Source organism: Emys orbicularis, chromosome 1 (assembly GCF_028017835.1).
Source record: "Emys orbicularis isolate rEmyOrb1 chromosome 1, rEmyOrb1.hap1, whole genome shotgun sequence".
Taxonomy (NCBI): domain Eukaryota; kingdom Metazoa; phylum Chordata; order Testudines; family Emydidae; genus Emys; species Emys orbicularis.
The window spans coordinates 118,377,573-118,402,465 of NC_088683.1; the positions used below are offsets into that span (position 1 = coordinate 118,377,573).

General features: G+C 44.0%; 1 protein-coding gene across 2 annotated transcripts in view; it reads left to right on the top strand.

The window, feature by feature from the left end:
• The window catches only part of CACNA1C (calcium voltage-gated channel subunit alpha1 C), a 607,732-nt gene that overhangs the window by 468,511 nt on the left and 114,328 nt on the right, over positions 1 to 24,893 (top strand). For both annotated transcript variants that reach the window (XM_065403340.1, XM_065403334.1), the window contains exons 10-19: positions 3,467 to 3,493; positions 5,722 to 5,882; positions 6,946 to 7,171; positions 13,361 to 13,568; positions 14,408 to 14,528; positions 16,720 to 16,834; positions 18,160 to 18,280; positions 18,394 to 18,463; positions 21,440 to 21,572; positions 24,548 to 24,677. In XM_065403340.1, coding sequence (XP_065259412.1) covers positions 3,467 to 3,493; positions 5,722 to 5,882; positions 6,946 to 7,171; positions 13,361 to 13,568; positions 14,408 to 14,528; positions 16,720 to 16,834; positions 18,160 to 18,280; positions 18,394 to 18,463; positions 21,440 to 21,572; positions 24,548 to 24,677 — 1,312 coding nt within the window. The remainder of the gene's footprint in view (positions 1 to 3,466; positions 3,494 to 5,721; positions 5,883 to 6,945; positions 7,172 to 13,360; positions 13,569 to 14,407; positions 14,529 to 16,719; positions 16,835 to 18,159; positions 18,281 to 18,393; positions 18,464 to 21,439; positions 21,573 to 24,547; positions 24,678 to 24,893) is intronic.

Here is a 24,893-nt window from a genome sequence, read left to right on the forward strand (position 1 = left end):
TGACCATTAACTGCACCACTAACCTGTGTCATATCAACATGCAATCAGTGTCACAACAGGTCTGAACAATGCACCTCCTTGGATATGATGAATATCCCAAAAGTTGTGTATATCCTAGAGTTACAATAAGTGAATTTCTGTGCTACTGATGTTCTGAGAGCTTTTAGTTGTGTCCATGGGGGTTTGTAAGTCATCAGGAAGATAATTACTTGAGAGGTTGTACAGTATAGTAATAGCTGTGACCAAGGTTGACAAATAATTGCATGGTTATATTTTGGTAAAATCTGTACACTGAGAATATCTGTAGAATATCATGATTAATATTACATGCGTGGAGACCTGTAAGGTGTTCCCAGAATTGCTGTTCTGGTAGATGCACAGTTATATTGGTGCCTAAATGCTCCCCATTCTCAGTGCAATAGATCTTATTTCTGTATAGCTTTCATACCAGAGTATCACACATTTCTTCATAAACGTCTTTCCGTTTGTCTCCTATGGAATACTTGGTGGTCTGATGTGTGATGGTGTTGTGTAAAGCTTTTGTGAGTAAGAATCTGGGCTATAGCAGATTTCTGTGATTTATGCAGATCACCCTGAACTCATTAACTCTTTATCCCCCACATACTGTCTGTTGTATGTTACAGATTTATGGAGATACAATTTTAGAAAAGTTTTAGGGAATTAAAAACCAAACAGGGGACTATTTTGGCGTCCTTCCTTCTTTAAACTTAGGTGAGTTAAACTATCATGAGTCTAACTCTGCTCTACTCAGAGAGAGCTCTAAAAACATCTAATAATGATCTAAAATAGGTTTCCTGTATTTTAAATGTCAGGATTGTAAGGTCCAATATCTGAAGATCTTCCAGAGCTAGAAGTAAAAGCTGTGTTTCATTGGAAAACTGGGAAGCTCTCTTTTCCAGTGACATAAAGCTCCTAACATAATAGGGTTGTGAAGTATTGGTCTTAAACTCATCACTTTGTCCAGCACTAAAGCTTGTCCACCCTGAGCCTCAGGCACGTGTAATTTTGGAGTGGCTCAAAGGGTTTGTAACAAGGGACCAGAATCCAGTCTGTTGACAGCAATAGAAATAGATATAACAGCATGTTTTTGTGTGAGAAGGATGACTGTGGTTCTGAAAGGCAGGAGGCCTGTGGTAGTAAGGGTCAGTTGAGAGGAGTGTTACAGACTAGCTGGCCTACTGTACATAATGTTTCCATGTTTGTAGAATCAATCATATTATACAACTTATGTTTTCAGAATTCACATTTCACCTTTGTATTCTGGCTCTAGATAAAAATATCTTCTTCCTTCCCTGACCTGTGCTATAGATAGATAGCACCCCCATGGGATAAACCTTCTGCCCTAGCAGAAAGGCATCCAAAGCAGTGGAAAGATTATTAGCTAGCCTGGCAGAGAAGTGAAGGCACTTTACTGCAGCTCCTTGTGCATCAGAGATGTAATTATCACATGCATGATAAGTATAACACCTGCCACAACTTTTTGCTTACCTAAATAAAAGGTTCCTTAAATACAACATAGCTCCCTTTTTGTAAAGCAGGAGGGACACTTGAATTCAGGACGTGGGATCCCCAGAGGTCTTTAAACTTCTGTCCTTCACCTTCCATTGGTCATCTCCCCCATGACATCTTCCTCTCTCCACCTCTCTCCCTTGTTCCTCCCTACCGTTCTCTAGGAGTGACCTCTCCTCTCATTCTCTGTGCATCTTTCACACTCTCTCCCTCTCCTTCTATCTCTCTCTTACACCCTTTGACTTCTTCCTTCCATCCACTGTGACTTGTCCCTTGCTCTGACTGAGCTCTCTCTCTCCTAGTGCATGTTCACAAATTCTGGTTTGTTTTAGGTGATACTTTTAAAACATTCTTTAAATCTGAACATTCATTAAATCTACATATTGTACAATCTATAGAGATGGCTTTTCAAAACAAAACTTCTTCCAAATTATAGTATTTGGAACCTCATAATATTAAGGATACCCTCTGGGGGTACCTCATTACCCCATTCACTTTTAAGCTCCTATTGTTTTTTACAGCTATGTATTATATTAGAAGATACATTATTTCTTCTTCTTTATAAAAAGATTTTTTGTGGTGTTGTCTATATTCACTGCAGGCTGGTATGTGGCCTAGTCTTCTTTGCATATGACACAGCAGGAGAGATGCATTCAGTGCAGAGGATTTTTCTTTATTTGGACCATGGTGAAATATGTTTCTATCTCTAAAATCCCTTCCACATAAAGAAACTGACCCATTGGTGTCTGGTCTGTCAGTGACGGATCTCCCTGCACAGGGACAAACCCATTTTTAACATCACTATAAAAAACATGGTTAAGAGATGGTTAAGACTCCATAATGATTTTGTCCCATCTATGCTAGCAGCTAAACCATTTTTAAGCTGGTTCAGGGGAACCTTTTGCTGACAACTATCATCAGCAGTGTATCAGTTTCCTTAGATGGAGCCTTAAAAAGAGACGTTCCTATGAAACTCAACAGAAATTTCTCACCGACTAGAGAGTGTGCAGATTCCCCTTACGTTCTGAAGAGCTCTTATTTGGTTATTGTTGTTTTCCGCAGCTACATTAAGGTCATTTAAACTTTACATTTGTGTGTTAACATGCAGAGTAGTGTAATGATTTGAGAAGAGGATTGGGAGTCTATTCTTGGCTTTGCCTGTGACTTGCTGTATGATGTTAAGTAAGTCACCTAGGTCATTAAACTTGGGTGCCTCAAATTAGACACTAAAATACATATTTAGGATGAAAGTGGTCTGATTTTCCAGGGTGCTGAGCACCCGCAAATCCCAATGAAGTCAATGGAAACTGTTGGCTCTCAGTGCCTTTCTAAATCAGGCCACTTTAATTTACATGACTACATGTGACTGTAGGCATCCAAATTTGAAGTTGTTGGTCATAACCCTTTATACCTTGGTTTCAGCAAAATGAAGATGATATTTACCACCAACACCCTTTGCAAAGTGCTTCAAGAGCCTCAGGTGAAAAGTGCTATATAAAGGCAAAGTGCTAATATTTATATATTAACATACATTTATTTCATATAAAAGTAAAATCCAGAGGACTCTAACTCTTCAATGACAAAAGGAAAAAGAAGATGGTCACATTTGTATAAGATATTTGGTAACAGGGTTATGGTAACCCTTGGCATCAGAATGACCTATTAGATAACAGAAGGGCTGTTTCATTGATGATGTAGGTGACGGAATCCTCAGGTTCACATGGCACCACTCTCCCTCCTCTTACTAACAAGATTGTACTCTTCTTTTGCCAGAGCAACCGCCAGTGGCATGGATTGAGTTACAGTGTTCAAAGAAGGAAACAGTATGCGTTGGGAATCTATTGTGCTTATTCTTATTTCTTTCTATTGCTGTTTTCGTGGAGGTCTAGAGTGTACAGTTCATTTAGAAGCACTAACAGTAACTCTTATCTTTCAGGCATCGGATCTCCAAATCTAAGTTTAGGTGAGTAAAATATAGTATATTTTTTTGTCATTCCACTGGTTTGTATCCCACCTTTTAAAATTATCTTTCACTGTCACCATGGCACACGGATAGCTCTAAGCCATTCCCAATGTTGATAGATTTTAGTCAATCATCCACCAAAATCAGTGACCATTTTACTTAATATTAGACTGAAATAAGGCCCAAGAGTTAGAGGTGACACTTATCTCGGAAGTTCACATTTGCTGGCGTGTTGGCTCAGCTCCTGAAAGCTTCCCCATTGGTAACATTGGGTCATAAAATTATAGAAAGCTAGAGACAGACCAGTTAGATCATCAGCTGATATTCATTCCACTGAAAGGCCAACCCAAGGACTTGTTTTTCATAGCATTGGGTAGTGTTCTGTTCTCTTTAGTTGTAAATGTCTCAAGAGATAAGGCTTCCATGTTAAATTAGGCTTCATCCCACCACTGCACAGAGTTGGAATCTTTTACCCTTTTGTAGCAGGATCCACAGAGTTTCCCTACTGGATGTTTGATTCTTAATAATTTATCAGTTTTTAGAAATGTGTGGCGGGCCTGGGCTGACCAGACATATACTTATACTGCCAGAATTTACTCCATCATGCTTATAAATATATACTTGTTCATTGTGAAAAAGGTTTCCAGTCCATTTCCCTCTCCCGTATGTGACCCATATTGGCTTCATGGCTTTGAATTCTAAGTCCAGCGAGACTTCTAACACTAGAATTTTATACGAATTTTTTTGGCTTCCTCAATAATTGGGACAGGAAAACTGCTGTTTTCTTCTTCATACATGAGATGTGAATAATAATGTAGAATTGTCATATTAACCCAGGCACATTCACACAAGTACATGTGAATGCACATGTACAGTACATGCATGCTGACACATATAGACACACAGGAAAGCATAAGTATTCCTATATGCGAATACATGCACATATAGCACACACACATGCACCTGTACACTCATACATGCACACACTTACGCATTTTGGAGTAGATGAAGGCTGGAAAACAAGACCACAGCATTAATGCTATTTGATCCTCATGCACTTATTCCTGATGATTTCAGAGTATCTCTATTACCCAAGCACTACAATAATTTTCTCATTTTTCAAAAATAACACTTCTAGACTCTCTTCCACTTGAGCGCACACAAACTACTTGTGTTTCGTAGAAAAATTTTTAGTATTTTACCTAGCAGTTGAGTACCTGATAAAATTTTCCTGTAAGATTCTTAAGCAGTTGTGGAATATTTGCATCTGGCTTTAGTGTGTCTAGGTGCTGAACTCCATCCTAGCACGAGGTCACTGCTTACCACTGGACAGGGAATGAGAGAGACAGGTCTAGCCAAGAAAAGTTCCCATTCCATTTTGTCATGTAATATATATATAATAAAAACTATTAGATGTATTATACAGTGCCAAGAGTTGCCTGGAAACTGGTTGCTAAGCAAGTTAAATTCTGAAGAGTAGGAGGTGTATAATTAGCTTTAAATACCTTCTGTGGTTAGTAATTACCCTGAGAAATCAGTGTGACACTCATGAGGGGCTGTGTTCATGGAAGGCATAATTTAAAGGGGTACTGTTTATTAGCAAATGGCATCCTTATCAACAGGCACAAGGGAAGATGTTGAGGTCCCCCATTGATCTCAAAGAAAATAGACTTTTGTGACATTGTTTTCAGTACAGAGTTGGCTGTCTTATTGGGCCTGATACTGATAGGTGCTGAGCACTTGACATTCCCACTCTTTGCTGAGACTCACAGGCACACGGCACCTCTCTGGGGGCCTCGATTCCAGGCCCATTGTAGGCAACGAAAGACTTTCAAAGTTGACTTCCGTGGGCACTGGATCTGACCCATGACCAGGCCCACAGTTATTCAATAAAGAAAAGCTTACTATTTCTGTGGAAAACAAGAAATCTCTAGAGGCCTTTTCTTTCTGGTCAGCACATGCCTCCTCTCACCAAGGCATACTGGCTCAAAGGGCTCGTCCACCCGAGAATCTTAGTACATTGTTTAGAACCGTGTTTTGTTCAGACGTTGTAGTCACCCTGAGCAGTAGTGGAGACTCTCTCCCAGCATGGATTTAAAAGCCTTTCACTGTCATCACTTCAGACTCCATAATACACCTGAATGAAAGCTGGAGGGCTTAACTGAGGGATTTGCAATGGCTTACACCTCCCCATTTTTTCATCCCTTTTTTCTTTCTCCCGTTTCAAGCCGCTACTGGCGCCGGTGGAACAGGTTCTGCAGGAGGAAGTGCCGAGCTGCTGTCAAGTCCAATATTTTCTACTGGCTGGTGATCTTCCTTGTGTTTCTCAACACCCTTACCATCGCTTCTGAACATTACAACCAGCCATACTGGCTTACAGAGGTCCAAGGTGAGATGAGGCAGGTGGTTCTGCTTGCTGTCCTTGTAACCAAGGGATAAACAAACTTACAGGGAAGGAGAAAGAGAAAGAAAGAGTTAATGAGGTCTGATGGCCAGGGCCGGCTCCAGGCACCAGCTTGCCAAGCAGGTGCTTGGGGCGGCCACTCTGGAGAGGGGCGGCACATCCAGCTGTTCGGCGAACGGTCCCTCACTCCCACTTGGAGCGAAGGACCTTCCGCCGAATTGCCGCCGCAGATCGCGATCGCGGCTTTTTTTTTTTTTTTTTTTTGCCGCTTGGGGCAGCAAAAACCCTGCTGATGGCCCGGTATTTGAAATCCCAGCCTTGAACTACAAACAAATACAATCCTCTATTTGCAGAGGATGCTAGACAGTATCTCAAATACATGACTGCATTATGAGAGGCCTCAGAGAACACTGAGGGCTCAGCTGGTAGGACCCAGCTAGAGAGTTCCTTTAGATCCAGGTGAGGTCACATAGCCGGAGTTTACTGCTATCTGTGTGTGCAGTACTTGGGCTGCCAGTTTAAGAGTAGATTCTCAGGGCTGTAAGTTCCCCAGTTTGTCACTCGAATGGCATTTATGATACATTCTGGTTACAAGGGAGGTGAGGAGGGAGGAATGATTTATGAAGTTCCCCTTAGTCTAAGAAATAAACAGCTGAATCCTCAGTGGAAATGAGAGCAGCTGAAAGGCTGAATTAAACAACAGCAGATAACACGGCAGCCAATAGCTGTAACCTGTACATCGGAAGATGACAAGTGTGACAGGAGGTTGTGCATTGGAAAGCACAGTTCCTGTCAAGGAGGTTATACAGCTGTGTAATACATGCATGTGGGAAGTGTTGTGATTGAAACCAGGGCTTCTATGCAAAACATTTTCATGCATGGATTATCAGCACATAGGCCCACTTCCTTGGCTGCACGCTGAGCAGAGTCCTCTCTCTTTTCACTCTGACCTCAGCTGTTTTGCTGGTAGTAGTGGGTGGGATTTTTGGTGGTGGTGGTGGTTTTGGGTTAAATTATAATAATTATTCTTTATCTGTTTTTTCATGAGACACTGCCAATAAGGTGCTGCTAGCACTTTTCACGGCAGAGATGCTGCTGAAGATGTACAGCTTAGGTCTCCAGGCCTACTTTGTATCTCTCTTCAACCGCTTTGACTGCTTTATTGTTTGTGGAGGAATCCTGGAGACCATCCTGGTGGAGACCAAGATCATGTCACCGTTGGGCATCTCGGTGTTGAGATGCGTCCGACTCCTGAGAATATTTAAAATCACAAGGTACTTCTGTTTTCCATGGAGGCCAATTTTGGGGATGAAGCAGGGACAGGCCTAGGAGCACTACCATCATGGACAAATATGGTACTTGATATCTGTTCTGCACACACATGTATCCAAATCACTGATCTCCTTGCAGCTCCATTCAGTCCACTATCCTACCTACTGCTTCATATAAACCATTTCTTCCTCCAAAGGGCATCCCAGTTTCTGCTCAGTCATCTGCGGTGTGTACCTTTGGCAGTACAGTGGTTTCTGGAGAGCAGCTGAGAACTAAAGGCACCTGCACGCGATTGAGCAGAAACAGACACCTTTTTGGGGGGATGGGAGAAGGGAAGGGAACAAGAAACAGCTGAGTAGAAATTCCATAGCCAAAGCGGAGCAGTTTGAGACTGGTCTGTTGGCAGGGGATTTAGGGTGCTTGTGTGCCTTATGCCAGGGTAAGGATGTCCTTGGGATGGAGACATCAGCTCTTTCATAGGGAAGAAATGGGAGAAGTCAGAGTGAGGGGTTCATTGAGAATTGATCCCCTTTCTATACAGATTGGGGAGTTGTAAAGATTGGAGGCACGTCCATAGGCGCTGACTTCGTGGGTGCTCTGAGGCTGGAGCACATATGGGAAAAAAATGGTGGGTGCTGAGCACCCACCATCAGCGCCTCCACCAATGCTTCCCTCTTCCCCCAGTGCCTCCCACCCACCGACAGCTCCGCCAATCAGCGCCTCCCCCTGCTTCCCAGCACCTCCCGCCCGATGTAGTCAGCTGTTCCACGGTGTGCAGGAGGCGCTGGGGGGAGGGGATGGAATGGGGGAGGGAAGAGGCAGGGTGGGGTGGGGGCAGGAGCTTGGGGGAAGGAGTGGAAAAGGGGCGGGACCCGGGGTGAAGCGGGGGTCGAGCACCCCCCAGGAACCAAAAAGTCAGCACCTATGGGTGCATCACTTGAAGAAACGGGAAATCATCCTCCTGGGTGATTAGCAAGGCTGGTTGGAAGCGCTTTAAACTAAGCAGGTTAATGTATTAAAATATGGGAAGATGTTATCCACCAAGCTGTGTCTTTTAAGGGTCCCTGTCAAATCAAAAAGAAATTAGCATGTGCCCTTTTTTTGCTGCTTTATGGTGACTCAAGGAGGCCTGAAATGCTGCATTAAATGTGAAAAAAGTTGATCAAGAAGCCCATTGCCAACCCCAGCAGCCACAACAATAGGCAGACCAGGGAGCGGACCCTGGCGGCTTCCTCCCCCCCCAGTCCCTATGGAGAGAAGCATGGTGTCAGCCCTAGCAGCAACAGAGAGAGGACTATATCCACTTCCTCCTCCCATTCCAGTTCCTCCCTCAGAGGAGAGGAGCCCCACACTGGCAGCAGCAACTGAGACCTTCTTCAAGCTCTTTTTTTTAAATTCCCTTCTTTCTCTCCCTCCCTCTCCCCAAAGGCACAGTGCCTCCTAGTCAGTGATTCTGTTCCCTCAGGTACTGCAAAACACAAACCTGATTTAGCAGGACTTTGCCAGCTTGAGGTGAAGTCACAGGAAATGTCAGCTTCCGACTGATGGAGAAAGGGATCTGGGGCTCACCCATATGGGCTTCCAGTCAGCACTTTGTAAAAGCTTCAATTGTGGGGGTGAAACCATGGGTTTTCCTGCAGACTCGGGTATGAAAATGGCCCTACAATCATTTTAAACTTCCAGAAGGAGAACTCTGTGAAAACTGAGATAAAAACACAGAGCACAGGAAAAGCAAGACCAGATCTGGAAGACGTTCAGGATGGCAAAGCTGTGCTGCAGACAAAAACAACTGACTTGGATGCCAGATTAGTATAAGGTTTTACCCTGAATTTAACAGCCGTTATAGAATCCAAAAAAATTAAAAACACCTTTGAAGTTTCTATGGTTCAGCTTACTGCCAAGGGTGGATGGCTTTCAAGGTCAGATGTCAAGGGCTGAAAAGAGGTTTACAGCCATAAAGACTGTTCAGACATTGGCCAAGGCAAGGCTGTGACTATTCAAAAGGAAGGTGGCCTATTTAGAAGAGTCAGCTGAAGATACATGGAATAGGAACTAGCAAAAATAAACTATTAGATTCAGCCTCCCGGGAGGAATGGAGAGCCCAGATCTGCAGAGTTTGTCTTCTTTCTGGATCCCTGGGACTAAAGGCAAAGGGTGACAAAATTTAATTAGATATGGCTCATTGAGCTCTGGTCCGAGTTTCTAAGGAAGGTGCCTGTCCCAGGCCTAAGTTAATAGGATGCAGATAGGCCATTCTACCAGCAGGTTTTACGGAAAAAGAAGCAACACATGATGAAGAGGAAGAGTTGTTTGTTCAGGACTCTTCTCCACTCCTGCAGAGAGAGAGAGAGAACAGTTTACAATCCTGCTAGGAGAATTCTCTGTGAAAAGGGGCATAGATGTGGAACCTTTCACCTAGAAATCCAGGGAGTGTTTAAGGGAACTCAGACCCTTACATCTGGAAATTAGAAAGAAACACTGAAATATGCCAAGAACCTGCTTCTTGTGAGTGTTCTTTCTAGTACAGCTGCCAGTTTTCCCATTCTTCACTCAGCTCTGAACACAGTGATGATTTAGTGTCATTAACATTATAGACACTGGTGGAATAAGCCACATGCATGGAATGATAATAAAGTAAGATGCCATCCCAGAAAAAGCAGAAGGGCAGAAAAGATGACAATGTAATGCTATATGTCAACTATATATTTCTGACTGACATGCAGACATATTGGACGTAGAAATAGTGATAATCAAGAGGATAAAAAGAGGCACAAATCATGGAAAATATGATGGCAAGGGTATATCTTAGACAACTTAATCTTCATATATTTATGTGAATTTTCCATGATAAGTATCAAGTGTAGACAAACTCTCAATTCATCAAAAATATGCACATATATGAAAAGCATGACTACTACTCCATAATACCATCGAGCAAATAAAAACACAGTTGAATGAATACCCCATAGTTTTGGGAACCACTGTTAGAATTTCAAGAGCAAACATTACTTGGAAGATTATAAATAATCATCAGAATTATTTCATGACATAAATTAAGAAGCAGCAGTATAATCTATTTGTTTTGTTCTCTCTAATTTTTACAGTGTTGTACAGAATATCTTCCCGTGCTGAGAGAAATCTAATGACTGTCAAATGAGCTATTCTAGATGGCTTTATAAAACCCTATATTTATTCTTTTATATAAACTGAAAAGTAATCCATTATTTCCTAACTATAAACTTAGATTCATATTTTAAAGCTAAGTCCTGCCACTGGATGTCCATGGTTGGTTTTCTATTAAGTCAATGAGGGTTCTTATACCTCCAATGAAGTGTCTGTGTTGGGTGAACAATGTTGGAAGCACTAGTGTAGACAGCCCACCGTCATTACCACCATTTTAAGAACCGTATCTTGAGACTGCAGGTATCACAAAAGCCATAGTTGAAGGTGTATAAAGACAGGGAAGAAGAATCTTGGGACTTTCAAAGCACAATACTGGGAATCAGGACTCCTGATTTTAGTCCAAGATCTTCAGTTAAACCCTATTTTAAGTGGTTAATAGGACTTGAGTGGTGCACAGGCTGTGTGCTGGCCCTTTATGTAGGTGTCAATTTCCCCATTAGTGATCATATGTGAAATTTACTAAAGTATAGAGTTTAGAGATTAAAAACAACTGTTAGCTCACCTTCTTCCTTGACTAATGTAGAATTAGAAAATATCACCTGCTCTCTTGGAATGCTTCTGTGAAACAAGTGATAGGTGGATACTGGAAGAACCTCCCTGTTAGTGCCTTTTAGGTGTAAATCTTCAGAGGTGCCTGAGGTTTTCACCATATGACTCCAGTTGGATTCAATAGGGTTAAACCAGGGATTAATATGTTCTTACATCCCAGTCTATCTAAGGTACTTAAATCCTCCCCCCTCCACCCCCGCTACCATAGTATCTTGGTTGCCTCATAGTCTTTATTGTATTTATCCCATAACGCTCCTCTGAGGTAGGGAAGTGCTATTATGCCCATTTTACAAAAAAGGAACTGAGGCAGAGAGACTAAGTAGCTTGCCCAAGGTTACACTGAAAATCTGCAGTAGAGCAGGCAATTGAACCCAGGACTGTCAATTCCTAGCCGAGTGCCCTGGACCATCAACCAAGATGGTAGGCACCTGAGTACAGATTGTTGGCATTCATGTGGTTCAAACCTTTTTTCAATGCTTTAAATCTGGGGGGAGGGGCTAAGGAACGTAATATTTCTCTGTTTGTGTGTGGTTAGAATTAGCTTTCCAACAACACAGGACTGTTCTGCTGTGCCCTCCTATAGTTAGAGAAGCTCAAATGAAAGCTCATCCAAGAGATGCACAGTGACCTAAAAATCTAGAGAGTCCTTCTCAGAGAATGTTCCAGGCCACTCACATGGGACTTAATGCTCTTCTGGTGCCCGATCCATAAGCAGAAGGAATGGACTCCCTCATCATAAGACAGGAGATATAGAGCTGCTGATGCCTGCTCCTCTCCTATCTATGCCTATGTAGAAGATGTGACTGGAACTTCAGAATGAGACTTGAGTCCACAATAGCTGCTGTGGAATGGACAGTATTGGCCAGTGTTGAACTTCTGGGTGAGAAGGTATGCAGGGGGAGTCACTTATTAGTAGAGTAACAAAGGATGAAGGATCTGCAGATGGAAGGCAGATTGACAGATCATGACTGGACGTTATGGAGGATGTGCAACTTGTTGAGACCCAACCGTGTATGTGATTAGAGGGAGTGATTAAAGGATAACAGGTTTCAGGTCAGCTCTGCTGTCAGACCCATAACTGCTGCTGTTGGGGTAACACTAGTATAGAAAAAGGGGCCACCGCAGAGCTTGAAGTGGAGTGGGAGGTGTCCAGCAGCCAAGAGGGCAGCATGGAAGCTGCTTCAGAGTGGACACTCTGTGTCCCATAATGCAGCCTGTTTTCACGCCAGTGCCGTTCTGTAGTTTGGTGCAGAGGGAATGCAAAGTATGGCCACAGCCCATCTTCTCCCTGTTCCCTTTGGACCACTGTGAGCCCCCAGGCAATTTGGATGCTCTCCTGAATGGGCACACAATGGGTTGAAGGCACTTTGCAACGTCCCCACTCTGACCCCATCACTGATATATGAATACAGTGGGTGGGGAGGAGAATTACCAATCCTATCAATTTAACACTAGTTGTTTTAATAGCTGCAGTCAACATTGTATATCATTATATAAAAGGGTTTGGAATGTAGGGTTTGGAACTGTCACAAACAGTTTATTCTTCTGTCAGTAATTGCAATAAATGGGCTTCATCTTAGTAATGTCCATGAAATTTATGCCTGTCTCAAAAGCTTTTTAAAAATGTTCTGTTGATTTTTAACATCGGGATCCAACTGGCACCAAGGTACCAGGGTGATATTAGAAAATGTCAATCTGGAACTAGTTAGGAGCATTTTAAAGATGTACTGAGGCAATGTAATGAGTTTGATGCATAAAGAACAATGGTAATGTGCAGTTCGCAGAAGCAAAAGGCAAAGGAATTGTTGAGGGCCTGAACCTGATATCACACTGAAGCATCTCCGGAGTATCTCCACTGAGGGCAATGGAGTTACACTATTGAAAACCGGTGTGGGAGGAGGAGATGGCCCTGAGTATCTATCCCAGGCTTCCAAACACCAGAAAGCCCAGCGGCCTCCTTCCAAGATTGAGCACATGCGCGCACACATGCACACACCAGATTTTGGACAAGTCTGTATTTGCATCCAAATAGTTTCCCCATCTGTTCTTGTCCGTTATTACAGAGCCATTCTCTGGAGTCAGGTATTCTGGCTGCTGTACCAGCTGTGAGTGTTGTAATGAGGTTGGTTAGAATGTAACTCACTGTAGCAGCAAGAACTAATCACTGTATATTGATAAGAGATTTGCAGCGTGTTAGTCTGAGAGCACTGCAGTAATCTGTCTGTGTGTGTGGCTGGGGGCGGGGGGAAATTGTGTACGTACACGTGTGGTAGTAAAATTACTCATTTACTGCAGTAGGTCTCATTATCTCAGGGAAGCACATGGATGATTCACTGCTTAACAGGGTGTTTGGAAATGCTTGTTTATATGCAGTAGGCAGCCTGAAACAATATCTGATGCAGTCCGTGAGCACCTGCCCTGGGAAACGAATCCTAACCACCTCTCTTTGGCTACCGTAGGTATTGGAATTCCTTGAGTAACCTAGTGGCTTCACTGCTGAACTCAGTCCGCTCCATCGCTTCCCTGTTGCTGCTTCTCTTCCTCTTCATCATCATCTTCTCGCTCCTGGGAATGCAGCTCTTTGGGGGCAAGTTTAACTTTGATGAGATGCAAACCAAGAGGAGCACATTCGATAACTTCCCCCAGTCCCTCCTCACGGTGTTTCAGGTATGAGTCACAACAGTTCCAGCAAGGAATTGACAGTCTGCTCGTGTGTGGCCCCTATTGGGGTGAGAAGGGCCTGGATCATTCCTGTGCAGACTGGTATTCAGTGAGACTGAGATTAAATTAGTCTGCTGCAGAAAGTGATCCATGACAGCAAGTTCTGCAGCTGCTGAGATGGGGCCAAGGTTAGGAGCTGAGCTGAATTCCATCTATAGCAGAGGTCAAACTTCATATGCCTAACTTGGTGAGGCCAGAGGATAGGCACTGCCCTGTCAAAGGCTAGCAAACTGCAGTGTAGCCCTGCATTAGTTCTCTGCCCTAACAAAGTACTGCTGGGTCTGAGAAGAAGAGATTAAAGAAAACCAGAATGGGAATCTAGTATCTATATTCTGATTACAGCTTTGCAAGTGTTCATAAAAGAGCAGAGGTATAGCTAGCTTGTGTCCATGGTGAGGGGAAGTGAAAATCACCTGCTGTACAGAGGTATACGTCGCTGTGACTTACTCCGCTGTGCTGAGCGTTCTGTTCCAGCACTCAGTTCGTCAGTCTGACTGATGCAAACAGGCACACCATGGCATCATATGGAAATGGCCAGGAAACCGGAACAAAGCTGGCTTGGATATCTGCCTGGCTTTAGCGGTCAGACCTCATGGGAACATCTGGACCTTCAGAGCACAGGCCCTCTCAGCTCCTTTTTGTTTTCTGGTTGGATACATCCACCAGTCCGAGTCCCCCGGGGAGTTTCTCTAGGAGACGGTGGGGTTTCTTTGTTATCATGGGGTTTTCAGGTTTGCTTTGTGGTCTAACACTGTGTCCCTTATTGGCGGGAATGTGTCATTTAGATCCTGACTGGGGAGGACTGGAATTCGGTGATGTATGATGGGATCATGGCTTATGGCGGCCCCTCTTTTCCAGGAATGTTGGTCTGTATTTACTTCATCATCCTCTTCATCTGCGGAAACTGTATCCTTTGATGCTACCTTTTCTCCAGGCAGGGCTGCATTTAAAACCATGTTTTACTACCTTATTGTGTCAGGGGAATATGAATTTCATGAGTGTCACCTTTACGGTTTATCTGGCTCTGCATTTTGGCTTCTGACAGCTAAAAATCAATGCCATCTAATGAATTTTAACTGATACTAAGACTTTCAGTTGTCAGAATAGGGTAAGGCCGAGCCAATATACCAAATATCGTTTTGGTTTAATTCCATCATCCTTTTGTTCACCAGACCTTAGTCCTTACCTTGTCCAGAAACTAATCTATGTACCTACTTACTGTATTTGCAGTGTATTTTTTGCTTTAATTTATTCCATTATTATTTTTATACACCCCATGTGGAACAAATGTATATGTAGTTTACAGTATACGGTATACAAATGCTATAAAAGTAGCATGTTTTACAGATTAGATTTTATGTGAGATCCTACATTAACTCATTTATACACCAATATGATAGAGATCTCCTTTCATATATTACAGTCTACTTGTATAACAGATATAAAAACTCTATACCGTTATCTATGGGTCTGAGCTGGTGCTGAGCACCCTTAATACCCATTGACTTCAGTGAGGATTGAAGGTACTGATCACACTCCAGGAGATATTCAGCACGTCGCACAGAGGGCCCTGTGTATATGAAACACAGCTGTCCTTTCCACTTGAGTTTGCATGAAGTACATGACTGTAGATCTGTCCTAAATCCCTGTCTGCTATTAGTTCCTTCTGGTTTAGTTTGTGTTCCCCTAATGGATGATCCCCTCCCCAGAGATGATACATTTTTCCTGCTGATTCTTCTGCGCGATCACCTTGTAGACTCATCCCAACTCCTTTGACCTTTCTTCATAATTTAGATCTCTCAGACCCTGGTGTCTGACATCTCTGTTGCCCTGTGCTGCCCTCTCTTCAAAGTGAGATAGTGCAATCCCATTTATCTGAAGGTCGAGGGCGGCAGTCTGTCATCTTAGAAAAGGTTGCAATTCAGGTCCCCCTGTAAACAGTGAAAAGGAAAACATCAGCCAGCTTTGCAAGCCAGCTGGCTTTGGAAGGCTGCATTTTGGGCCCTTGACCCCACAGCACAGTGACAGTCCAGGAGGGTTCTGTATATTTACAATACAAGCCTTTAACTGGAATTCACTTAAATAGGATTATGCTGTAATAAGAACCTACACCAAGGAATTCATAAGAGAAACTAGCAACAGAGAGTCCTGTGGCACCTTTAAGACTAACAGATGTATTGGAGCATAAGCTTTCGTGGGTGAATACCCACTTCGTCAGACGGGGTGGGTATTCACCCACGAAAGCTTATGCTCCAATACATCTGTTAGTCTTAAAGGTGCCACAGGACTCTCTGTTGCTTTTTACAGATCCAGACTAACACGGCTACCCCTCTGATACATAAGAGAAACTGAAATTCAACTTTGTGGTAGAGGGGGTCTCTGAACAGTGATTGATCTAGACACAAGGGAAAGGATGGAGCTACAACTCCAGCTCAAAATTTCCTAGCCTGTCCATCCAGGCCCCTCAAGTTATTTGAGCGTGATTGCTTTGTATTGAATACCTTACATGCATGGGCTTACGTTTGGACTTGACAGAGCTGCCAAATGATTCCCTCAGCACTCAGCTATAATGAATTTCACTTTGGTCCCCTTAGAGATACACTGCTAATGACAATGCTATATGTAATGTCAATTATGGCCAATCAAGTCTGTGGGGAGACCTTTAATGAGGTTGTTCAATTCAAGTACATAGGCCAAAATTTTCACAGGCAGGTGCCTAATGTTATGAGGATCTTGAATACGTATTTAGGCTCTTAAAGAAAAGTGGCCGGTTTTTTCAAAGGTTGAACCCGTGTGCAGTTTCCATTATCTTCAGTGGGACTTTGGGGTGCTCAGCTCTTTTGAAAAACAGGCCACTTTGAAATTGATGCCTACATATGGATTTAGATGCCTAATTCAGGAAGGCAGGTTTTGAATGTTTTGAAAACACAGTGTATTGTGTTGGCCCAGGGGGGTGGAGGGGTATGTGTATATGTCTGTGTGGCCTAACCATTTGTGTGAGATCAAATTGCACCTTGGCATTTCAGGTGATTAGGGTTCTCCCTGTCCTGGTCTACAGTTTTCCAAGCCCATTTTCTTTACAGAAATACACAAACAGATATCCTGCTGAATGTATTTTTGGCCATTGCTGTGGACAATCTTGCTGATGCCGAGAGTTTGACATCTGCTCAGAAAGAAGAGGAAGAGGAAAAAGAAAGAAAAAAACTAGCTAGGTAAACCCATCTATAGCTATAATTTTAAAAACTAAAGTGGTTGAAATGAGGGAGCAAAAGGAAGGCTTTAGGGTTACCATGCTGCACCGCTGTGTGGGGAAACCCAGCTATTAGAGGGACCCTGAGCTCACTGTTCCTTGAACTACCTGGGCTGGGAGCACTGTGGAGGTGATGCTCAGTGGAGGAGGTTGCCCCATTAATACCCTGAGGCATACAGTTTAAAGCACGTCCCTAGCTCCTGTGGCTGGGACAGTGTAACCAGAGAGGAGGCATGCAGGGCGATGGGGCTTGTGCAGTAAACATGGTGTTGGAGGAGGAGAAGTAGGAAGTGATAACACAATGACCCCATTTGAGCTACCCTAATATTTTCTGATCCCCACCCCACCCCCAATGGTTGATGTTTATCAGGGACAGTCTCAGCCATTACTTCCCAAGACCAAAAATTCAACCACTTTTTCACCTGTGATGCCACATCCCCCATTCCTCATCCCAGTTCCTGTGGTGCTTCTAAGGACTCCTGGTAAGGGTGAAGCTTCACTCAGATTTTCGCCTTTCCTCCTGGCTGTTGGCAGCAGGGAAGCTTGATGTTCTGTCACCACTTGTTACTTCTTGTCCCCATATCTTCTTTCTCGTTGCCTGGAGAGGGGAGCTGCTCTGATACGCTGATCATTCTGCAGGACACCTTTGCAGCTGGCAGAGTATTCCTATGATCAGGGCTCTATTTGCCCTGCCTAAGAGCATTCATAGCAAGCAGAGCACAAATAACCAGCAAAGACCATCAGACTGCTGGCGTGAAACTGGGAGCCATATTAAGGAAAATCTGCAGGCAATATAACTCAGGATCATAGCTTAGAGGTTGAAAACTATTCATACAGTATATGTGATTGGTGGGAGTTGGGTGAGTGAAGAGAAGGCCTGTGGTCAAATCCCTAGGCCTGTGGTCAAATGTACGCACGCATATATCACTAAGAAGCTCTGCAGATACTGTCACTGATGTTGCCTTTCCAGCCATTAGGAAGGAGGAGCCTGCTGGCATATATGCCAGATGCAGAATGGAGATGCCAGCTGATTATTGTCATGTTTTGTACTGCACTAGAGCATTGGCTTGCTAAACCCAGGGTTGTGCGTTCAATCCTGGAGGGGGCCATTTAGGGATCTGGGGCAAAAATCTGTTTGGGGATTGGTCCTGCTTTGAGCAGGGGGTTGGACTAGATGACCTCCTGAGGTCCCTTCCAACCCTGATATTCTATGATTCTATGATTTCTGAAAGGGAAACCCCTTTTCCCCTTTGTAAATGTTTGCTTTTTATCCTGTTGAATTGTTAGGACCGCTAGTCCTGAAAAGAAACAGGAGATTGAGAAACAAGCTGTGGAGGAGGAGACAAAGGAGGAGAAAATTGAGCTGAAATCTATCACTGCTGATGGAGAGTCCCCGCCTACTACCAAGGTCTGCTATCTCTTACCACCCAATGTGCTATGAGCAGTTCAGATTTCTGAGTGAACAAAAAGTCAGGGCACTGTCTGACCAGGGCTTTGTCTCTGTCTCCTCTGTTTTGTCAGATCAATGTGGATGATTATCAGCCCAATGAAAATGAAGAGAAGAACCCATATCCTACTACAGAAGCTCCAGGTACATCCCATCCCCTTTTCCTTACCACTGATCCAGGAAGGAGAGGCTCTAGTTCCTAAAGTAATAACAGTTTGATCATATTGAATCAAATTATTTTTTTTATTATAATTATCCAAGTTCTGAGATACCTCAAATTTATGTCAATGGCTGATGCGGTCACAGCAGCCTCCATGATTGGGGGGCAAAAAAAGTGAAGTAAAAACACTTCTCCCCTCACCCTCTTTGGTGTGCCAGCAAAGCTAGCCCTAAATATGAGTAAAGAATACAGATTTTCCTGACATGATCAGTTTTCCAAAAACTCATGCTGCCAATTGTCCCTGGTGGTGTTATCAGTGAAATGCTAACAGATCAGCTGCATGGTTATTTGCTGTTGTATTGTACCCTTTATTGAAGTGAAGTGAATTGTATGGTAGTTCCCAGAATTGTTCTTTTCACCCTTTTTGAAAATTGGAATTACATTTGCTCTTCTTCAGTCCTCTGGTACCACTCCTGGTCTTAGTGATTTGTGAAAATGATAGCTATTAGCCCTGCAATTTCCTGGCTGCTTCTCTTGGGTCCCTCAAATCAAAAAGCAAATCAGAAAGGTTAGGTGATTTGAAATTTTTCATATGTTCAGGTATATTTTTAGGAATCTGTTATCTATTATTAGACCAAATTTACAATAATAATCTATTAGAGAGACAAAGTGGGTGAGGTGATATCTTTTATTGGACCAACTTCTTTTGGTGAAAGAGACAGAAGTTGGTCCAATAAGATGTTACCTCACCCACTTTGTTTCTCTATTATCCTGGGACCGACACAGCTACGACAACACTGCATATTGTAATCTATGACATTCTATTCTATATGGTCTTCTCATTCTGTTGTGTGAAACTCTGACCCCAGAGAACCCCTCTAGGGCCTAGGACAATTGGTTCTCAAAAAATTTGGTCCAGGGCTTCCCCTGCCTATTAGGAAGTAATTATTCCAATCACTTGTATTTCTCCCTCCTATTTATCAGCTTCCTTGTGACCACCTGACATTATGGGCTCCTCGTCCTCTTAGCTAACCAAGCCTGTTGTGCTACATGAGGGGCCATGTGTCCATATCCTGTCTGTCTGAGACAACACCTGATCTCAGACCTCTTCTTGCCCACTGCCTGCATGTGGATGTACTTTAGCTGTGCCTAGACTGGAGTACTCCAATTTTCCTAGATGTTCTCTTTTCTCATCTGCAATCAGCTGTTTCTACCAGCTATCAATCCATGGCTTAATCTCTTAATTCCAGTGATCCTCTCACAGACACCATCATCCCACCCTCTAAAATCCCTCACGCTCACCCAGTGCCTGAAAATGATTTGAAATGGTCATTTCATGTGTTTCCCTGCTAGCTGTACCTTTATTCTTAAAACCTCCCCACTCACTCTTCCATCAGCTTCACCTGCCTCACTCCCAATAACCTCCTCTTACAGTATCTACTACACAATCCAGCATCAAACCTCCATCACCACTGATCCTCAGAACACTTATTATGCAACTCACCACTCTGCCCCCTTCCTCTGCTGAGTCTCTGAAAGAGATCAGCACCATCAGTGAGTTTACATATAGTAGAAAGATGATGATGATGATGATGAGCGATTCATCAAGGTAAAACAGGGTGCAAATCTTCCAATCTAGTTCAGCTACAGAAAAAATTCAAATCCCAACTCTCAGACATCCTGTGAGAGTTTGGGCAAGTTGCTTAACCTCTTCCTCAGTTTCCCCATCTGTCAAACAAGGTCATCTACTTATCTACCTCATAGGAAATTTGTGAGAGTCAGTTCATTAATATTTGTCAATAACTTTGAAATCCTCATATGCAAAGCACAAAAAAGTGCCAGGTGTTACAATTATAGTATTATTACAGTCATTAACCTCATCACCTCCTTTACATGGACTATACAGAAAAGCACACATAAAAGAATGTTTCTTAAACCCATAGAGTTTGTGAAAAGTATAAACTTCCAGTGTATTACAAGATCCAATACAATAGAAACATGAGCTGTTACAGAAATAAACTTGTTTTAAAAGGTACGTGCTCTGTGTACCGAACACAAACATTTATCCAAAACCCTCTGAGCTGAATTCCTGCTAACGGAGGTGTGGAGAGAGAGCGAAGCCCATTTGTGTGCACTCGGGTTATGCATTGAAAAGGCTGCTTTTCTCCTGTCCCCAGTAGCTATGCACCAAGATTAAGGTATGAGCTGATTCATCTGCATTTTCTAATGTGTTGAAAGCCCAGCCAAGCACAGTGACTTTGGGAAGGAGAAAGAAAGCAGAATGCGGATCTAGAGTCTACCTGGAATTTATCTCATTTTGTGTGGGCCAAAGAAACTATTTTATTACAGTAGAATTGCCTCATAGGCGTTGGCCGGAAGATGAATGTTGTTGTGCGTAGCCAGTAATCTCACCCATCTTTCAGCATTTCTACCTATCTTACTAACTAAATGAAGGGAAATGCTATTGCACCATGCACAAAGCAATGTCTGACTTCAGCAGGGGCTTGAACTCCTCAAAGGGTAAAAGTTCTCTTTCAAACCTTCCCCATAAGGCCCAAAGCCCCCATCTCTGCATTTCTTCCTTGCGGGTTAGTCACTGATCTGTGCAGTGCCTGCAGCTCTGCTTCTTAGGAACTTGGTTCAAGAGTTTTACCTTTGTCTCCAGCCTTTCTATTCTTCTCTCTCTTGAATTCTAAAAAATGACAATTCTGAGAACTTCTGACTGGTGTTCGACAAAGCGGCCATCCCTAGTGTTTTCTCAGTGGCACGCTCACTCATCTTGACACAACCTCAGGCAAGGTGTTGGCTCTGTGCAGGGCTCATATAATGCAAGAGGAGAAGTTTCTAGCTGTAGTTCAACCCAGAGAAGTAACTGAAACTTCTGGGTACATAAAGTGCTCTGCACTCAAGTGAACCAGTTACTGCTACATAGCATTAAAAAACCCAACTGTTCCTTACAGCAGAGGAAGAGGAGGAGGAGCCTGAAATGCCTGTCGGCCCCCGGCCACGCCCAATGTCTGAGCTGCACCTCAAAGAGAAGGCTGTGCCCATGCCGGATGCCAGTGCTTTTTTCATCTTCAGCCCTACCAACAGGTACTTGAGAAGTTGCTGTGCTGCAGTGTTCCAACCATGAAAGGCAGGTCAGGTCTCCTGTTTGTATTGGACCCCCAAGAACATGCTGTGCGGAGCTTCCTGGCTTCAGTGACCCAGTCAGTCCTGCAGAACCCCCTGCTTGGAATCCCAGGTGGAAAGCTCTGGGATCTCTATGCAGTATCGCTGCCTAAGGGGAGTTCAGGGCACCTAGAAAGTTGGTCGGAGAGGCAGATCATGAATACTTTGTATAAAGGGGTGTCACCCTCCTCTTACAAGCCCCTCCCCCCCCAGTTGAGTGTGTGCATGCCTGCAGTTTTTCTCAATTTCCTCCACTCACAGTGCCCCCTGTCAGCTGCTGTGCTCATCAGGTGGGTCTTCCGTGACTCAGCCCTCCGGCTGAGTCACACACAGGCCTGTGTGAAACTAAACAAAACAAATCCCTTTCGGGGTATACTGTCCAACCAGGCCTATCTCAAAGCACTCAGTAATGTACTGCAGCTCTTCCCAGCTCAGTCCTTTAACAGTCCAACAGTGCCCATCACGGTACCCTCAGTTAGTCATATCTCTGCAGCCCTCCACAGGCTCAGTCCTCAGTCTGACCAACAGAGTCTATCTCAGTACCCTAGTTGGCCAGCTTACGTGCGAAGGTTCCTGCTCTGGGATGGAGCAGCGCCCCCTGGAGACTCTTCGTCTGTCGTTTAGTCCTCTGACCCTTGCTCTCCAGCTGGGTCAGTCTCAGTTCAGCCCACTTCCTGCCCCACAGGGAACAGGATGCTGAAAAGTGGATAGAGGAGGGGAGCTCATGGCTCCACAGAGCAGGGCTGGCCTGCTGGGGGCAGCATTCGGCACCAGCACAATCTCTCTGGTGTCCATCCTGGGGAGGTGTGGGTACTCACTGCCCCCTACATAGGGCTGTGGTGCTCTAAGCCACATTCTAGCGCTCAGGAGATCAGTACCAGTCCGACCAGCACAGGGGCTCTGGGGTGACCTCCACCAAAGTTGAAAAGAAACCTGGGCACTAGAAATAAAATACATAAAATAGGGGGTCTGGAGAAGTTGAGGAATTGGTATGGCATCTACAGCCTTTCATCTGTTCATCACCAGTTCAGATCATTTGTGATCAACAGGCTCTGAAGAGCATTACCATTTGAAGGCTGCTTGGTGGCCAGTCATGTGTAGAATATGTTGGTGATCTGACGGCCTCCTGAGACCACAAACCTATTTTATATAGATGGCTGTAAAGCCATCAAATGCCAATGATTGCCAGTCATTAGGGACCTGCTCCCATTGAAATCAATGACAAAACTCTCATTGATTTCAGTAAGAGTAAGATTTGGCCCCCTGGGTTGAGTTGGTGAATTAGTGAGGAAAAGCTACTTGTATCATGAACAGTTCCCTCAAGTCCTCTCTTCTCTGCCCTATTCCCTTTTAGTTGGAAATGTCAGTAATTGCATCCATCGGTATTCTTCCATTTACATTAAAAAATATCCTCCTCACACTCTGGGACAGTGCTAGGACTTTGGAATCTAATTAACAGATGGGTTTCCTGATGTACCATATTGATGCACAAATAACAAGTGCAAAAACCAGGTCCATCTGGCACCAGGAGTACATGTGGTGCTTTCTTTGGGTGGGGGTGCTTAGTTATGTCAGACACACATAACTAAAGACGTGTGGCATGATTGTGCCAAGCCCTGCATGGGTGTGCAAAGGGGAAAGGGCACAAGGAACCTCATCTCTCTTGTGCCCCAGTGCAGGGGTCCTTGTGCGCTCCTGAGTATAGTACCATGTGAGGCTAGTGCCATTGGTGGCACTAGCTTCTCCAAAGGGAGTGGGAGACTATGGCTGTCACAGAAGGGAATGCATGCTGCGTCCTTCCAAGGACGTATCAGTAAGCATGCTTGCCTGATGCACAAGGCGTCCCAGAACTTCCATGGGGTCATTGTGTAGGAGTGCAGTCCCAACATGAGGCTGTCATAAAGGGTGTGCGAGTGTATATAGCAGGCAGTGGGGTAGCGGCAGTCAAGACTCTTGGATTCTAATTCTAGCTCTGCCGCTGACTCACTGCGATTTCTTGGGCAAGCAATGTAACCTCTGCACCTATCTGGAAAGTTGATCTAATAGGGGTTGGGGGTGTTATAAACCAAAAAGGGACCGAAATAAGATAATGATGCTTTAGTCCTCATTCTTTGTAAAGTGCTCTGAGATCTTTGGGTGGAGGGAGTTACGGAGGTGCATAGTAAACTGGGGAAGGGCACTTTTCCATTTGACTGGAGTCTGTTTTATTTCTTGCCTGCTAGGTTCCTGCTAAGGGTAAGAATTGCTTTGTATTAGGCTGAGCTTCAGCAAAGAGACACCATCTGGCATGATATTATGCCCCTAGAAGCCCCAACTTGCGCCTGATTTCCTGTTATTGTCTGAGGCAAGGGTAGTGAGTGGAGCTCTTCTAGCACCTCTCCAGAGAAATTCCAGTTCCATTCCGGGGTCTGTGGTAAATGAAAAACATGTATGGAAAAGAAGTGAAAAGAACCTCTGAAGATTCTTCTTAACTGGGTTTCTATCTCGTTTAGTTCCCTTTAATTGAGGCCAAGTGGTGTAATTTCAGGATGAACCAACAGGAGGTCATTTATTTTAGAACACAACTAAATCTGAATAGGGACCCAAACATATGTAAACAGAATGGCTGCCATCCTCTCTTTCCTTCATTGAAGCACCAAGGGCCCAGTCCTGCAAGATGTTAAGCATCTCCTGTGGCTCCCTTGTGTGGCTCAATGGGAGCTGAGGACACTCAGCACTTTGCAGGATCAGGTACAACTGCCTGGCCTAGCTTTTTCCCCCACTCCTGGGTCAGAGGGACTTATGCAGAACACTCTTACAGGTACAGACCCAGCAGCAAAGGTGGAGGAGTCCCACCCCTTAGCTCTCTCTGCAGCTGGTTCTGATGGATAAGGTTGTGTCTTTCCTCTCTCTTGCAGGTTTCGTCTCCACTGCCATCGAATCGTTAATGATAACATTTTCACCAACCTGATCCTCTTTTTCATCTTGCTCAGCAGCATCTCCCTGGCAGCTGAGGACCCTGTCAAACACTACTCCTTTAGGAACCAAGTATGCCTCCCATCCTTCCTCCTTCCCTCACAACATGTTAAGAGTGTGATTCAATCAGATCATGAATCCATGCCAGAATAAACTAATGGCGGTGCAGAGAGGGCTGTATCGAAGACTTCTGGGGCTGGCTTGAGTAGGCCAAGGGAAATCAATGGGCTTGCAGAGAAGGCAAGCCAGGGCAGAATTTGGCCTCAGATCAATATCACAAACATCTGC